This window comes from Strigops habroptila, chromosome 15 (assembly GCF_004027225.2).
Source record: "Strigops habroptila isolate Jane chromosome 15, bStrHab1.2.pri, whole genome shotgun sequence".
NCBI lineage: Eukaryota > Metazoa > Chordata > Aves > Psittaciformes > Psittacidae > Strigops > Strigops habroptila.
Window position 1 is genome coordinate 11,797,171 of NC_044291.2, and position 16,611 is coordinate 11,813,781.

At 61.6% G+C, this 16,611-nt stretch overlaps 2 protein-coding genes across 6 annotated transcripts in view; both read left to right on the plus strand.

The window, feature by feature from the left end:
- ABCA2 (ATP binding cassette subfamily A member 2) overlaps positions 1-12,541 on the plus strand; it is a 32,475-nt gene extending 19,934 nt beyond the window's left edge. For 3 of the 5 annotated variants that reach the window (XM_030506909.2, XM_030506908.2, XM_030506910.2), the window contains 23 exons: positions 28-318; positions 1,362-1,574; positions 1,741-1,843; positions 2,176-2,498; positions 3,020-3,233; positions 3,386-3,491; positions 3,816-3,927; positions 4,348-4,408; positions 4,647-4,821; positions 4,911-5,026; positions 5,283-5,430; positions 5,828-5,951; positions 6,721-6,853; positions 7,020-7,137; positions 7,253-7,431; positions 7,738-7,879; positions 8,212-8,346; positions 8,565-8,668; positions 8,891-8,983; positions 9,243-9,345; positions 9,494-9,631; positions 9,863-10,069; positions 10,304-12,508. In XM_030506909.2, coding sequence (XP_030362769.1) covers positions 28-318; positions 1,362-1,574; positions 1,741-1,843; positions 2,176-2,498; positions 3,020-3,233; positions 3,386-3,491; positions 3,816-3,927; positions 4,348-4,408; positions 4,647-4,821; positions 4,911-5,026; positions 5,283-5,430; positions 5,828-5,951; positions 6,721-6,853; positions 7,020-7,137; positions 7,253-7,431; positions 7,738-7,879; positions 8,212-8,346; positions 8,565-8,668; positions 8,891-8,983; positions 9,243-9,345; positions 9,494-9,631; positions 9,863-10,069; positions 10,304-10,339 — 3,374 coding nt within the window. In that variant the 3' untranslated portion in view covers positions 10,340-12,508. Of the gene's footprint in view, positions 1-27; positions 319-1,361; positions 1,575-1,740; positions 1,844-2,175; positions 2,499-3,019; positions 3,234-3,385; positions 3,492-3,815; positions 3,928-4,347; positions 4,409-4,646; positions 4,822-4,910; positions 5,027-5,282; positions 5,431-5,827; positions 5,952-6,720; positions 6,854-7,019; positions 7,138-7,252; positions 7,432-7,737; positions 7,880-8,211; positions 8,347-8,564; positions 8,669-8,890; positions 8,984-9,242; positions 9,346-9,493; positions 9,632-9,862; positions 10,070-10,303 lie in introns of all 5 variants that reach the window. The other 2 variants (XM_030506911.1, XM_030506907.1) reach the window with 1 other exon arrangement.
- Positions 12,542-12,835: 294 nt separating this feature from the next.
- On the plus strand, positions 12,836-15,774 carry CLIC3 (chloride intracellular channel 3). Its single transcript, XM_030506917.1, has 6 exons — positions 12,836-12,948; positions 13,606-13,715; positions 14,449-14,574; positions 14,708-14,814; positions 15,053-15,228; positions 15,565-15,774. Exons 1-6 carry the CDS (start codon positions 12,838-12,840, stop codon positions 15,724-15,726), a joined length of 792 nt encoding a protein of 263 aa, XP_030362777.1. The 5' UTR covers positions 12,836-12,837; the 3' UTR covers positions 15,727-15,774.
- Positions 15,775-16,611: the final 837 nt, after the last annotated feature.

Below are 16,611 nucleotides of genomic sequence, written 5' to 3' on the forward strand. Positions count from 1 at the left end.
CAGTGGCAACCTGCCTTCTCTTTCCAGACATGAAGGAGTCCAAGAAGGACACCCTGCAGCCACCCACCACTGAGCTGGGCCCAAAGCCCGAGGCCAACGGAGATGTCCTGGCCGAAGCAGCTGTGCTGGAGAAGCCCGAGGTGGAGCTCAGTAACCTGGTGACATGCTCCAAGCTGGCGCAGTCACAGGCGTCCCTGCGCTCAGCCTCCTCGGTGGGCTCTGTGCGGGGTGACGAAGGTGGGGCTTATTCTGAGTTCTTTGGGGATTACGCACCCCTGTTCGATAACCGGCAGGACCCCGATAACATCAGTCTGCAAGGTTGGTGCCGCCGGCGCCTGGCTAGCGGCAGTGGCCCGCGAGGTGCGAGGCGGGGACGTGGAGGGTGGCTGGGGCAGCGCCAGCACCTGTCCATGCCGCTGGGCAGGGGGCACAGGTGTGCCTGGTCTGGGGGGGCTGTGGCGAAACTCTGCATGGGATCTGATGGTGCATCTGCCAACACTGCGCCCTGAGAGCTGCAGCCTGGGTGGGAGGGCTGGGAATGGGTCCTGCCACCAGTTCCCACTCCCAGACTGGTGGGGTGTGCATGGAGGACCTGTGCTGAGACATAGAGCTGGTGGGCACAGGCACAGCCAGTGTTAGCTCTGCCCCTCACCTCCCTCAATCCCACGAGTGCCACCTTGCAGACACACCCCACTAACGTGCTCGCTCCTCACACTGGCTCCCGGGTGGTTTGTCTCCTCTTGGCCTTTGAGCATGGAGTCATCTTCTAGCCACTGGCTTCACTCTCTGTACCCTGACCCAGGCTTAGGGCTCTCCCTGCCCAGATGCTGAGGTTGCTGGAGGATGGAGGATGCAGGCAGGCAACAGGAGGCTGCTGTTTTGTCTGCAAATCCTTCTCTGAGTTATCCCGGTGGGTCTTGTCGTGGTTAATTCAGGGACATGCCGTGCTGCTTCCCTGGCCAGGGCTGCTCTGAGTGCCGTGACTTGGGTTGCAGAAGGCAGGGCCAAGGCAGTGCCACAGCAGAGCTCCAGCCCCCTGCCCACTGCCTCGCTGGGTCCCCCCACCCATGTCCCAGCTGTGCTGACCCCTCGCTAGTTGGGAGAGCTGATGGGAAAATGGGAAAAAGCACCAATTTTGGCTGGTTTTTTTAAACCTATTGTCTAAATTTCCCGTTTTGGGCCAAGAGGAACCTGCCAGCCAGCTGCCTCACTTCACATCCCAGTGCTGCTGTGGCTTAGGGGCTGTCAGGGTTGGGTGCTGCCCTGTCCCTTGAGGTGGCTGCACCCAGCTCAGCTCCCTGGAGGACACAGCCGGTGTGGGAACGGCTGTGCTGGGGGCTGATGTCCTTCTCCCCTCGCAGAGCAAGAGGTGGAGGTGGAGGACCATGACCTGGCTGGGCAGGGGAGCTTCAAGCTGGAGGGCTCCTGGCTGAAGCTGCGCCAGTTCCATGGGCTGATTGTCAAACGCTTCCACTGCGCCAAGCGCAACACCAAGGCCCTCTTCTCGCAGATCCTCCTGCCCGCCTTCTTCGTCTGCGTGGCCATGACGGTGGCACTCTCTGTGCCTGAAATAGGTGCGTGTGAGCCACCCCCCACACAATGGTGGCTACTGGTGGCCCTTTCTGCCTGCCCCAGTGTGGCTGGTGGAGACAGCAGCTGGGGCAGGACAAGGCTTGCCTGCGCTCTGCCGCTCTGTCTGTGGGCAGTGGTGTGAGCAGGTTGCTGTCCTTGTCCCCGCAGGTGACTTGCCACCCCTCATACTCTCGCCATCGCAGTACCACAACTACACCCAGCCCAAGGGCAACTTCATTCCTTATGCCAACGAAGAGCGGCGTGAGTACCGGTGAGAGCTGCTGCCTGCAGGTGACCAGTGTCCCATGCCCCTGTCTCCATCCCTGGGACTGCAGTTGGGGGCAGCAGGGAGGGCAGCCTGCAGCAGGACTGGCTCAGGCTTGGAGCAGAGCCTGTGTGCCATGTCCCCATGCAGAAAGCAGCCTCCATTGTCCCCAGGGTGTCTCTGGGAGAGGTGCTGGCTGTGACCAGCAGCTCGGCTCATGTTGGATATGGGCATGTTCAGCCATGCCTGTTCAGCCCATGATAAGTGCCAAGGCCTAGAGATCCCAGGAGAAGATGACCAAGGTGGTGAGACCCATGTCTCCTGCTCCTCTCCCGCAGCATCAGACTGTCTCCTGACGCCAGCCCCCAGCAGCTGGTGAACACCTTCCACCTGCCCTCTGGTGTGGGGGCCACCTGCGTGCTTAAGACACCCTTCAACAACACGCTGGACCAGCCCATGCAGAACCTCAACAGCAATGAGTCCAAGATGCTGGCGGCCAAGTACTTCGATGCCATGTGCATTGACTCCTTCACCCAGGGCCTGCCGCTCTCCAACTTCGTGCCGCCGCCTCCATCCCCGGCTCCCTCTGACTACCCCATCTCAGTGGATGAGGACCTGCTCCGTGCCTGGAACTCCACGACTTTCTCTTCCGCCGTCAAAGGTATCACCTGCACTAGGTGCTCGAGTGTGTCCAGGCCTAGGATTCATCTCCAGCAAGGAGGTGATACATCTCCCCTACAGAAGCAGCTCTGGGGATCCTTGTCAATTTGGCCTGGCCACAGCAGAGCATCGCATCACTGGGCTGAACTTCTGGCTCGGGGCTGGTGCTGGCCATGGAGCACTGCTCTCTGTTCAGCCCTGGCAGTGCTGGTAGAGCTCTGTGGGATGGTGACACCTTTGAGAACCCTGTGGCCAGCCTTGTGTCACCCGTGCTGGGCCATTGCCTTCTCCAGCCACACTTCATGCCCCCTCTCTGGAGTGTTTCTGCCCCCTGAAGTTTTCCCCCACGTCCATCTCTCGGTCCTTCTTACTCACCAGGACACAAAAGCCCTCTCGCGGGCTCAGATCACTCCCTCCCTCCCTGCCTGGCTGGGACCCCTCAGCTCAGCCTCTCGCCCCACATTGTCCTGGGCAGCGGGGCAGACAGGAGCCTGGCTGTGAGCTGCCCTCTCTGCTCCTCAGAGACGGTGACCTCAGCTCCTGCCTTGCCCCACATTGTCCACGAGCCCATCAAGTGCACGTGCTCCATGCAGGGGACTGGCTTCTCCTGTCCCAGTGGTGTGGGGGGCCACCCGCCACAGATGAAGGTGGTGACAGGGGACATCCTGGCAGACATCACAGGGCGCAACGTCTCTGAGTATCTGCTCTACACCTCGGACCGCTTCCGGCTGCACAGGCAAGAGGGAGGCTGGGAGGGCCTGCCCTGAGCCATGGAGCAGGGCTAGGGGACCGAGGGGCTTGGGAACACCTTCTTGGGGTGCTGACAGGCCCCGCTCTGGGAGGTGGGGGACAGTGGTCACAGCTCTTCGATGGTGCCTCGTCCCACAGGTACGGGGCACTCACCTTCGGCAACGTCCAGAAATCCATCCCAGCCTCCTTTGGGGCCAGGGCTCCTGCCACGGTGCGCAAGATTGCTGTGCGGAGGACAGCCCAGGTAGGACCACGCTGTGCCATGGGACTGGGGATGGGAGGGTAGTGGCAGCCAAGGGTGGATGGGGAGGAAAAGGGGGCAGCAGTGCTGTGGGTGCAGCAGGAACTCCTCGCCCTGCTCCACAGCAGTGCTCTTCACTGAGGAAGCCGGTGGGGCTCTGCAGCTCCCACCCCAGCAGGTCTGGCCCAGCATGGTCAGCACTGACCTGCTCTCCCCACAGCCAGGAGCACAGGAAGCCTGCCCTGTGGCTGTCCCATCCCTCCCTTCCAGCACAGATGCCATGGGCCCAGCTCTCTTGTCATCTTCCACCACTCTTCTCTGCTTCAGGTTTTCTACAACAACAAGGGCTATCACAGCATGCCCACCTACCTCAACGCTCTCAACAACGCCATCCTGCGAGCCAACTTGCCTAAGAGCAAAGGCAACCCTGCCGCCTATGGTGAGGACCTGGAGGCAGTTAAGGATGGGAACAGCTTTAGGGCATGGTCCAACCAGACTCTAAAGTGCAATGTCGCCGCCTTGGACCAAGCAGCCTAGTGCCCACTTGGGGTGGGGAGGTCACACACCTTGGCTATATCTGGGCTATGCAAATCTCTCAGGTCTGGGCTGGAAAGAATGTCCCAAAGTGCTGCCTGGAGGCACCTGGACTTGCAGTGTGTCTCTGAATGCCCTCTGCCAGCTGGTGAGGGAGAGCTTGGCCTCAAGGTGGTTGGAGGCTTCAGACAGCTCAGCTCCTGCCAAGCTGCAGGGAGGAAACCTGTGCTCCCACTCAGAGCCAGGACCAGACAGGCTGGGGACAAGACTTTTCGTGCTGAGCTAGTCTTCACACTCCTGTGTTTCTTCTTGGGTCATCCTGCAGGCATCACGGTCACCAACCACCCCATGAACAAGACGAGTGCCAGCCTGTCCCTGGATTACCTGTAGGTCCAGGGAGTGGGTTTGAGGGAGGGTGGCTGTCCCGTGGGAGTGAGGATGCTCCTCACCATGGGTTGCAGGGCAATGCTGAGGCTTCTGCCCTGCAAGCTGCGTGGCAGAGGACCGGGTGGCTGTGCCGTGGCAGTCCCTGTGCCGTGCCCTGTCCCACACCAGGACAGGTGGTCCTTCTCTGGGCAGCTGAGGGTGATGGGATCTCTGCTCTCCTCCTTGCTCCCCATGCAGCCTGCAAGGTACCGATGTGGTGATCGCCATCTTCATCATCGTGGCCATGTCCTTTGTTCCAGCCAGCTTTGTGGTGTTCCTGGTGGCTGAAAAGGCCACCAAGGCCAAACATCTGCAGTTTGTGAGCGGCTGTGACCCTGTCATCTACTGGTTGGCCAACTACGTGTGGGACATGGTGAGCAGGGTGCATGGTCCCACGCCATGGCCAAGCCCCCAGGGCCATGTGGGTGGCTGGGCAGTCACAGATGTTCCTGTGTTCTCCAGCTGAACTACCTGGTGCCGGCCACATGCTGCATCATCATCCTGTTTGTGTTCGACCTCCCGGCATATACCTCTCCTACCAACTTCCCTGCTGTCCTCTCCCTCTTCCTGCTCTACGGGTATGTTGCTTAGAGGGGTGGTTGGGATGCGCTGGTGGGTCCCAGCCGTGCCCCATCTGCTCTGTGGCTGCATTGGCAGGATCTGGCCTTGGAGCTGCTCATCTGGCTGATGTTCTGCAGCTCCCGTAGCTGGTGGGCTGCAAGGGGTGGGAGAGCCCAGGGAGGGCAGGGCTGGGGGATGGGTGAGCCCAAGGTTGGCACTGCCCTATCCCTCTCCTGACACACTGACGTGCGCTCCTGCTGCTCACCTTCCCAGCTGGTCCATCACACCCATCATGTACCCTGCCTCCTTCTGGTTTGAGGTGCCCAGCTCTGCCTACGTCTTCCTCATTGTCATCAACCTCTTCATCGGCATCACTGCCACTGTTGCCACGTTCCTGCTGCAGCTCTTTGAGCACGACAAGGTATGGGATTCAGAGCTCTGCCTGGGGCCACCAGGAAGGGAGAAGCTGTCATCAGGTAGTGGGACAGCTCAGGCTGGGAGGCATCTCGGGAGGTCTCTGCTCCACACTCCTGCTCCCAGCAGGGTACTCTGTGGGACCTGACTGGGCTGTGTCACAGAATCCTAGAATCCCAGACTGGTTTGGGCTGGAAGGGACCTTAAAGCTCTCCCAATTCCAACCCCCTGCCACAGGCAGGGACAACTTCCAGTAGACCACATTGCTCCAAGCCCCGTCCAACCTGGCCTTAACACTGCCAGGGAAGTAGAACCATATCTTGGTGGGGATCCTGACCCTGCCATGCTCTCACAGCCCTCAGGGGTGTTTCTGACGGTGGTGTCCTCTCTGCCCATCCTCACAGGATCTGAAGGTGGTGAACAGCTACCTGAAGAGTTGCTTCCTTGTATTCCCTAACTACAACCTGGGTCATGGCTTGATGGAGATGGCCTATAATGAGTACATCAACGAATACTATGCCAAGATTGGTAGGGCCTCTTGTTCTTTCCCTCCTTTGCTACAGGGCATGTGGTGCTGGGGGCGTCCCACACATCCCCTCTGCCTGCCGTGTGAGGTGTCCCAAGCCCCAGAGCACTGTGGAACAAAATCCAGGGGATGTGGACTAGACTGGAAGAGATACAGTTGAGGGTCAGCCATGGCCTAGTGCTGGAGATGCTGAAAATGGTTCCTTGGGCTACCCTGAATAACAGTCCCATGGGGAGAGGAGCCTTGGCAGAGCTGTATGCTTCTGCTGCTGCTGCACACTGGTGGGGGCGGGCTGTGGTTTGGCCTCATGGTGGGGCTGTGCAGTATGAGGGATAGAGAGTGCAAGCACTCTTTCCTTCCAGGTGTGGTCTCTTGCTTGCAGGGCTGCGCTGCCCAGCCAGAATGAGCCTTTTGCTACTCGCACCTTCAGCTTGGCCTCAAAAAGCTCTTGCTGCTCTCTGCTTCTCAAGCAGCTTCCATACATAACCCAGGTGTTGCTGGCAGCACGAGAGACAATTTTAGGGTAGGATCTGACAAGTCCATCCCATACCTACTATCAGTGGGTTGATTCATCCTTCTGAGGTTGAAAGGTTGGAAGATAATTTCAACAGCCCATGTGCTGTGAATGGAAATCCTTGTGACCAGGCAGCTGCGGCAGGGAAGGGGGCAGAGCAGGACAGTGTCGTTGTCACAGGCCAGCTCAAGACGTGTAGCCAGGTTGTTCCCACAGGAGGGTGTCCCCAGCCGCTCTCTCCTCTTCCTCCCACTCAGGGCAGTTCGATAAAATGAAATCGCCCTTTGAATGGGACATCGTGACACGGGGGCTCGTTGCCATGACAATCGAAGGCTTTGTCGGCTTCTTCATCACCATCATGTGCCAGTACAACTTCTTCCGGAAGCCCCAGTGAGTGTGGCTGGGCACTGGGGGCAGGCTGGGGGGACACCCATGGGAAGAGCTTTGCTGTCAGGACCCCTTAGCTCCAGGCTGCCCCTCCAGTGGGTGCAAGCTGGGAGCAGGGATGTAGGCCAGCAGCTCCCATACCCACATCCCCACACACGCCCTCCTGCAGGCGGTTGCCCGTCTCCACCAAACCAATAGAGGATGACATAGACGTGGCCAACGAGCGGCACCGTGTCCTGCGCGGCGATGCCGACAACGACATGCTGAAGATCGAGAACCTCACCAAGGTGCAGCAGCGGTGGGGGATGTGCCAGGGCTGCAAGGAGACACCTCAGAGCCGTGGGTTGGGGCTGGAGTCCAGGTGTCTCCGGGTGGGCTGAGTCCCCATCCCCTGCCCCACAGGTGTACAAGTCCCGCAAGATCGGGCGCATCCTGGCCGTGGACCGGCTCTGTGTTGGTGTGCGGCCCGGGGAGTGCTTCGGGCTGCTGGGTGTCAACGGAGCGGGCAAGACCACCACCTTCAAGATGTTGACAGGGGACGAGAGCACCACGGGTGGAGAGGCCTTCATTAATGGGCACAGGTTGGGCAGCATGAGCTGGGTGGGAGGTGGGCACTGCCTGCTGTCCTGGGGATGGGTCAGGGTCTCCCAGGATGAAGAAGTGTGAGTCTGCCCATGTGGCTCTGCGGGACGCTGCAGCCATGTCCTGCTGGGCTGACCATCATCTGGGAGGTGGCAAGTGACACCAGCTCTCGGCCCAGGCTGCCTCTTGTCAGTTACCTGGTAGCAGGTGCTCAAATATAAAGGCATGTGAAAGTGGGGGTGAGTAATAGGGTGCTCCTGAAAAACAATTCCTTCTCTCCACGTCCCCTTCCTCCTCTCCTGCAGCATCCTGAAGGAGCTCCTGCAGGTCCAGCAGAGCTTGGGCTACTGCCCCCAGTTCGATGCACTCTTCGATGAGCTGACAGCCCAGGAGCACCTCGAGCTCTACACCCGCCTGCGTGGCATTCCCTGGAAGGATGAGGAGCGGGTAGGAGCCTGGGTGGGCGACATGGGCTGGTGCTGTGCCATGGGGATGGTATCTCACCAGCCTCCAGCAGTGCTGGTGCCCTCATGGCGGAGCTGCCCTGGTGGTGCACCCACATGGGGTACCAGGGCTGGGCACACACGCTTGCAGGTCCCCAGCAACACTCATGGCTGTGCCGAGGGCTCCGCGAGGCTCCCCTGGCTGGCACATGGCTTGTGGTCCCCTTGGCTGCTGGCCTGTGCCGTCGAGTTCAGCTGTGTAACCGCTGCCAGCTCTGCCAGCCCTGCCAGCCCCATGGCCTTGGCAAGGTGATGGCAGCCCCCCCATGCTTGCAGGTGGTCAAGTGGGCCCTGAAGAAGCTGGAGCTGACCAAGTACGCGGACAAACCTGCCAGCACCTACAGCGGGGGCAACAAGAGGAAGCTATCCACAGCTATCGCGCTGATCGGATACCCGGCCTTCATCTTCCTGGTGCGCCCTGGCCTTGAGCACCCGGCCTGTGGGATCCTCCTCCCACCCACCACCTGTCCCCGGGGTTGGCACTGCACTGGGGTGGAGAAATGCCCCTGGGTGCGAGCTGCCTGCCCCCAGCTCCCCCACATGTGTCCTGGAGTGTGGGATGGTGTGACAGGAGGGGAAGGACAGGGTCCTGGGAGCTGGCGTGTTTGAGGATGCTGTCTGTCCCCCAGGACGAACCCACCACGGGGATGGACCCCAAGGCACGGCGCTTCCTCTGGAACCTCATCCTGGATGTCATCAAAACAGGGCGCTCCGTGGTGCTCACATCTCACAGGTCCAGGGGGCTTTGGACTGGGCCTGTGGTGCCTCCGGGCACCTGGGTGCTGCGGGGTGGGGAGGTCTCTGGAGCCTGGGGCAGGCAGCAGAGGGAACCTGGGGCACCCTCTTGCCTTCTGCTTATCCCTGGTGGTGGAGCTACAGCACCCGGGTGAAGGTGGGGGGAGCCCCCCATGGTGTGTCCCCCTGTCACCCTGCTGAAGCCTGCTCTGTCTCCCAGCATGGAGGAGTGCGAGGCGCTCTGCACCCGCCTGGCCATCATGGTGAACGGGCGGCTCAAGTGTCTTGGCAGCATCCAGCACCTGAAGAACCGGTAAGCGTCTGGCGGGGGTCCAGCACCCCATGTGAGCTGTGGGCAGTGGGTAATGGTGTGGCACCCACGGCAAGATGTCAGTCTGTGTGTGAGCACTGCTGCTTTGAGGGTGGGCAGGGGATGAGCTCACTGGAGCATCCTGGCACTGCCCTGGTGGGTGCAGCAGCTGCCAGGGAGCATTGTCCTCTTCCATGGGGGTCCTTTCCCACAGAGGTGCAGGTGGTGGGGGGTCCTCATGGGGTCGCTTGTCCCTGTGCAGGTTTGGCGATGGCTACATGATCACCGTGCGCACCAAGTCCAGCCTCAACGTCAAGGAGGTGGTGAGGTTCTTCAACCGCAACTTCCCTGAGGCTGTCCTCAAGGTGAGCTCCCTGTGGTGGTGGTGCTGTCCTCTGCCAGCCCCTGCTTCAGGGCACAAGCAGCTGTCATCCTCCAAGGGACACCTCTGTGGGACCCCTGTGGAGGAGGGGTCAGGGAGTGAGGGCTCAGGTGTCACCTCATGTCCCTCAGGAGCGGCACCACACCAAGGCCCAGTACCAGCTGAAGTCGGACCAGATCTCGCTGGCGCAGGTCTTCAGCAAGATGGAGCAGGTGGTGGACGTGCTGGGCATTGAAGACTATTCCGTCAGCCAGACCACACTGGACAATGTGAGACCGGGGATGGCACGGGCTGCTGGATGTGTCCCCAGGGCGGGCAGCCGTGCCCACGGGTGCCTGTGCCAAAGTGCCTGGCAGAAACTGCCTTTGGGATGGGAGGTGGAGCTAGGTGGGAGCATGGTGGTGGCCACAGCCTGTGGGATGCTCTGGGGCCTGTCTCGAGGGGCACAGATGGTAGGCGAGGGGTGGCCCTAACTCCTCTGCCCCTGCCCCCGCCCCCAGGTATTTGTGAATTTTGCCAAGAAGCAAAGTGACAACCTGGAGCAGCAGGAGACGAGCCCAAGCTGCACCTTGCAGTCGCCCCTGGAGCGTGTGCTGAGCTTGCTGCGCCCCCGGGCTGCCCCCACCGAGCTGCGGGCCCTCGTGGTGGAAGAGCAGGAGGACCTGGAGACCGACGACGAAGGCCTCATCAGCTTCGAGGAGGAGAGGGTGAGGAGAGGTTGTCCCCAGATCTGGGTGTCCCTGATCCCAGCTGTGTCTCTGGTGCTGTGTACCAGGAATGGGTGCTGCAGCACCAGGTCTCATCTGGGGATGGGGGCACGGTGGGGCCAGGGATGGACCCAAGAGAGGTCTCGGGGGGGTGGGTGCTCCCCAGCAGCACTGAGTGTGCTGGGCAGAGCAGGCACTCCCCACCCAGCCCCTGAGCCTGCCCTATGCCTGCAGGCTCAGCTCTCCTTCAACACGGACACTCTGTGCTGAGACCCTGGCGCAGCCACGTCCCCCAGCTGTGAAGCCACTGAACCCTTTCGGCCTTTCCTCTCTCTGCCCTGCTGAGCGGAGCTGCCACGGCTGGAGGCATGTGCCAGGGAGGACATGGTGCATGGATCCCACGAGCCACCGCAGCCAAATGGTTCCCTTCAGCTGTGGGGCAGTATCACCACGTGGTGCCAGGGCCACCGGCTCACCCAGCCAGCATGTGCCATGGACGGAGACTGTGAAGAGAAGGACATGTCTCGGTGCCCGTGCTGCCAGCCCTGCGTGCCGCGCGGCAAAGACAAGGCCTGTGGGCGGTGCCTTGTCTTTGTACCCACCCTGGGGACCCCGGCTGCAGGGACACCCACAGCACTGTCACCACCCCAGGCCTAGCCCCAGCAAGGCCAGAGGAAGGATACTGCTTTTGCCTTGTTTCCATCGCTCCTGGCTTGGCACTTGCCCTTGGGTGGCTTGAGATCCAGCACTGGGGCTCTGGTGCTTCACCCTGGGTTGATTTTTGTCACCAATGGGGTGTCACCAGTGACCTCCCGCCTGCCCGAGACAGGGTTTCCCCCCTGGAGCATCCTGCCCAGCCTTGCCACGTGTGCACTGGACACTTGCCCACATCCCGGGGCCGGGCAGGGGGCATGTGGTAGGGCAGGGGGGTATTTCACAGGGTATTTCACGTGCTGGCACCAGCTGTTTCCCCCCTCTGCCCCCAACCACGTCCCTCCTCCCAGAGCCACTCACCCTGCCTCCTGCCACCCCACCACAGGGCACTGCTACGGTGGTGGCACATTGTGTTCCCCTCTTTCTCCCCTTTGCCACTCACAGCTTAGTGTCTGGCCCAATGGAGGAGCCACCTGCATTGGTTTCTTATTGTTGGGGCACTGGTGGGGCTGGGAGAGGGGTTGCTGCACCCAAGGACAGCTTTTGAAGCTGGGAGTTAGGTGGCCTTGGGGTAGAACAACAAGAGTGTGCAGCTGGGTGTGGGCGCAGTGTCTGGGGGGTGGGGGGAGACGATGGACTGCGGCAGTGTTGGCTGGCGGTGCCCTCCCAGGCCAGCAGTGCACCTCCTTTCTGCAGAGGGTCCTGCTGCCTTGTCACGCACAGGGACCATGCCCGGCCCCCCGAGCCTGGCAGCACCCTCAGCCTGCAGCGACCCACAGCTCTGCCCAGAGGAGGGCTGATGGCCGGACCCATGACATGGACCCCAACCACCCATCCCTGCGTGCCCCATGTTCTGCAGCAGCCGGTGGGGCTGTGAGCAGTTCCCCTCTGTCCCGGGAGCACCCGGACCTGGCTGCCCCTTCTGCCTCCCTGGTATGGGCTCAGCAGGAGGCCCAGCGCTGGCTCCTGCCATGGGCAGCACCTGGTGCTAGCACTGGTCCCTCTCGGTCACAGGAGCGGGGGCAGCCCCTCCGTTGTCCCTATGCCCCTGGTCACTCTAGTCCTGTATGCCACCTGCTCTAGATTGTGATACAAAATACAGTATTTTCAATAGGGGAACCTGGGGGGAGATGAGCTCTATTTTCAGATTTTTCAGACCATATTTTTTTTACGGCATACAGGACAGGGGCTGGCTGGGGAGGGGCTGCGCACGCGCTGCCTTCCTTGGGGCACCCTGGGGATGAGCCAGCTTGGGGTCAGCCCTTTGCCACCAGGGAGATAGGGGATGGTGTCACCTTTGGGTCCCCAGCTGACCTCAGTGGTGGCACCCTGAGGTAGCACCATGCTCTGGCCAGGGCTTTGTGCCTGCCCCACTGCCAGGTTCTGGGTGGGCACTGGCACTGCGGGTGTGGAACATCCCCTAAACCCTCCCATCGCAGAGCTGCCCCCACCCTGTGCATGCCACCGTCCCCATGGCTTTCAGTGGTCAATGGAGATGCTGCTGTGCCCAAGCAACCTGGGTAGGCATGGTGGCACAAACCCCGCTGGGGGCACCCTGAGGGTGGCAGTGGGGTGGGAGCAGGGGTAGGGGCAGCCGCTGCCTTAACACTATTTGCTTGGTTGAGTTTGGCCTCGCCTCCGTGTTGCCTCCCTTGGCGCATCCTTGGCCACCAGCCGCAGGCACAGTGTTGGTGCCATGTGGGGCATGGGGTGGGGACGCCTTGGAGGAGCCTGTACATTGCTAGCAAAAGAAACAACAAGAAGAGATTAAATGTGAAAAATAATGATCGTTTTAAATAAAAAAATAACTGGACCCAGCAAGAGTGTGTGGGTGCTGGTGGACAGGAGTGCCAGGGCTGAGTGCTGGAGAGGGTAAGGGCTGAGGAGGGGGGGTCGCAGTGCCCATGCATGGGCAGGAGCCTCCAATGGGCAAAGGGAGCTGGGCCCCACACAGGGCTGCACCCAGCACTTGGCATCTCTAGGGTGGGTGGTGGAGCTTGCTGTGGGCACAGGCAGGAGCCGCCCATGCGGGACTGGGGCTGGGCCCCATGGCAGGGCGGCCCTGGGTGCCGTGGGGCCAGGCATGGGTGGGAGCGGGTGCACCCTGAGGAGGAATGTGGGCTGGGACCGGCTACGGGTGCTGGGCACTCAAGGCACCGCCACCACTCAGCTGGGAGCCACCACCCAGCATGGCTGAGAAACCCCAAATCCAGCTCTTCGTCAAGGTGAGGAGGGTCAAGGGGACCTGGGGTGCCCCAGGCCAGTGGGCAACTCTGGCAGGGCCTCAGGCATTGCTGGGCTGGGTTGGCTGCGCTGCCTCTGCCCACTGCAGCGCTCATGTGGGGCCATGGGCAGCAGCGGGCAGCTCAGGACTCTTCCTCAGGATGCAGCATGATGTTGCCTGCGGGCAGGGAGGGCTGTGGTGCTAAGCCTGGGGTGCTGGCCTGGGATACCCCCCCAAACCAGCCCCCCCACAGCCCAGCCACTGCAGCATCTCCCTGCGCCTGCCTGGCCCTTCCCGCCTCTGCCCGGCCGGGGCAGTTTGTCCGGCTGCACCAGGCAGGACAGGCCTGCCTGGGAGTGACGGGGCCACCAGCATTACCATCACCTTTCTCTGGCACAGTCCCCACTGCACTGGGCTCTCCCCTGCCACAGCTGCCCCAAGCCCCGTCTCCCTCAGCACCACGGGGCTGGGGTCCTGATGTCCCCCGGCAGGGCCAGGGCCAGCACCTGCTGGCCACAGTAGCTGATGGGGTGAGGCAGCAAGGCCCCAGGAGCTGGCAGGTGCTGGTGCCCTGCCTGGCACAGCCGGTGCCAGCGCTTCTCACCAGCCTGCGGCTATGCTGGGTGAAGGGGCCACTGAGCTCTCCCTCTGCCCACAGGCAAGTGAGGATGGGGAGAGCATGGGCCACTGCCCCTTCTGCCAGCGGCTCTTCATGGTGCTGCTGCTCAAAGGGGTGCCCTTCACCCTCACCACCGTGGATGTGAAGAGGTAAGTGATGCCTCCTCCCAGGGGGCTGCCAGCCCTGGGGCCACAGGCAGGGTGGGACAGGCTTGCCCTGGCACAGTGATGGGGAGTGGTAGGTTCCCAGCACATTGGGAAGGGTGCGAAGAGTGGGCACTGTGGGACCCATGGAGACTGTTGTACCCCCACGCCGCTGTCTGAGGGAGGTGTGTGGGCTTCTTCAAGGGCTGAGCTGCCATGGACACATGCTGGGGAGGAGCAGCCTGGGAGCAACACCTTGTCCCTTTGCCCAGGACACACATGTGGTACCCTGCAGAGCCCTAGGAACTGATGAGGAACAGCTAAGGGACCTGGGTCAGTCTGAAGAAGAGAAGGCTCAGGGGGAACCTTATCACTCCCTACAGCTGCCTGACAGGAGGATGGAGCCAGGAGGGGGCTGGTCTCTGCTCCCAAGGAACAAGGGATGGGACAAAAGGAAACGGCCTCAAGCTGCGCCAGGGGAGGTTTAGATGCAGATGAGGAACAATTCCTTTCCCAAAAGGTGCTCAGGTTCCTGCCCCAAAAATTGGAACAGGCTGCCCAGGGCAGTGGTGGAGTCGCCATCTCTGGAAGTGTTCACACACTGTATAGATGGGGCCCTCAGTGCCATGGGTTAGTGGTGGCTTTGGCAGTGCTGGGATCGGTTGGACTTGATGAGCAGGTTGGTCTTTTCCAACCTGGTTGATTCAGTGATTCTATGATCTGTCCCCATCTCCCGCAGGGCACTGGATGTGCTGAAGGACTTTGCGCCGGGGGCCCAGCTGCCTGTTTTACTCTACAACGGCGAGCCAAAGACCGACACTGTCACCATCGAGGACTTCCTGGAGGACAAATTGGGCCCCCCCATGTCAGTGGCTGCTGCTGCCCTGACAGGGGTCCAGGGGCCAGAGAGGGGCAGGACAGGCTGAGGGAGGGTGGCAGATGGCACATGAGCCTGCTGGCCCCTGCTGCCACCCTCAGTTGTGCCCATGTCCCTGCAGGTTCCCCAGCCTGGTCCCGCAGTACAGGGAGTCCAGCTTGGCCGGGAATGACATCTTCCACAAGTTCTCCACCTACATCAAGAACCCAGTGCCTGCCCAGGACGAGGGTGAGGAGCTGGGTGGGGGACAGACACCCCATGCAACTTCTCGGGTGCCACCACCCCAGAGCCCCTTCAGGTCACCCTGCGCCATTGCAGCCCTTCTCTGCCCCAGCTGGGTCTCCAGGCGCTGTCCCTCCACACGCAGTTCAGTGTGGCTGGGCCCGGGCATGGGGCTGGGTGTGGGGCAGGAGCTGCAGCACAGCGCGGGGGCCCCTGACTCTGCGGTGCTGCCGCCCCCCTGCAGTGCTGCAGCGGAACCTGCTGCGGGCCCTGCTGAGCCTGGATGAGTTCCTGAGTGTCCCCCTGGAGCATGAACTGGTGAATGACCCCCACCTCCGGGCCTCTCGACGCCGCTTCCTCGACGGGGACCAGCTCACCTTGGCAGACTGCAACCTGCTGCCCAAGCTCAATATCGTGCAGGTTAGTGCTGGCACCTCAGCACTGTGCCCTGCCCCTCTCCCTGGCTCCCCAGTGCTGCCCCTTGGTGCCTGCAGCAATCCCCTGCTCCCTCGCCAACCCCTGTACCACCTCCACACTCCCTGGCACCCCCTGTCCAGCATAATCTTTCCCCACAGATCTCATTCCCCTCTGCATTCCCTGCCAGGTGCTACCCCTTGTCTTGTGTAGTCCCAGGGATGTCCCCTGGCCCCCTGCCACCCTCCTGCTTGTCAGTACCAGCCCTTGGCCATGGGGCCCTCCTTGGCACACCCTGAGCATGCAGTGCTGGGCAGGGGCTCACCCCGTTCCTGCCCGCAGGTCGTGTGCCAGCACTACCGCCGCTTTGGCATCCCCAAGGACCTGCAGGGCGTGTGGAGGTACCTCAACAGTGCCGGGGAAACCAAGGAGTTCAGATACACCTGCCCCAGCAGCGAGGAGATTGTACAAGCCTATCGCTCTGTGGTGCGGTCGCTGCAGTGAGCACCTGCCTTGGTCCTGCTGTGACCATCACAGTCCTGCCTGCACGCACTGGGGAGGGCAGTGAGCATGAGCTGTGCCCCGGCACCCACATTCCCTCAGCTGGCACCCCTACCCGAGGTGCTGGCAGCTATCTGCATTGCACTGCAAATGAGTTCTCACCTCTTGTGCCACCCTCCCAGCCCAGCCAGCACCCCCTCAACCTGCCCTGTGGTTCCTCAAGCATTGTAATGGGAACAAGGGGGCCACAGCCACAGCTACCATCTGTACCAAAGCTGGGCGATGCTGAGGGCAAGGGCTGGAGCTGGGGAGGAAAAGCTGCCCAGAGCAGAGGGCTGTGGAGCAGAGAGGGCAGTGGGCATCCCTGCAGCCTGCCCTGGAGGTACACGATGCCACCTGCCAGTGAGTGACCCAGGGCAAGATGTTCCCAAGGAGCTGCACCGGTGAGGGGAACCAGCACAGCCACAGCATATCCCTGGGAATGGGGGGGGACATGGCATGGGAGGGGGACACAGCAGGGCCCCATCCCCTGGGCAAGGGGAGCAGAGGGCACCGTGCCCCCAGAACCTTTCATTAGGAAGCTCTCAGGAGCAGATTTGGGAGAGGGATGGGGGTGAGGCAGGGCAAGTCCAAGCCATATATCAGAGCTCCCGGAAATCAATAAAGGCTTTGCAAGTGAGACAAGTGTGTCTGGAGTGACCAGCCTCAGCAGCTCTCATCCCTCACAGGACTTCACACCCAATTCCCAGTGCATAGCGGGGGCTGGGCCCATTCTCCCAGCTCTCCTGGGGAAGCTCCAACCACTCAACCACCAGCCCACTGGCACAAAGCTGTCAGGAAGGTGAACTCCAAGCCCCTGACCCTCCAGGGTCAGCTGAAATTTGCCAC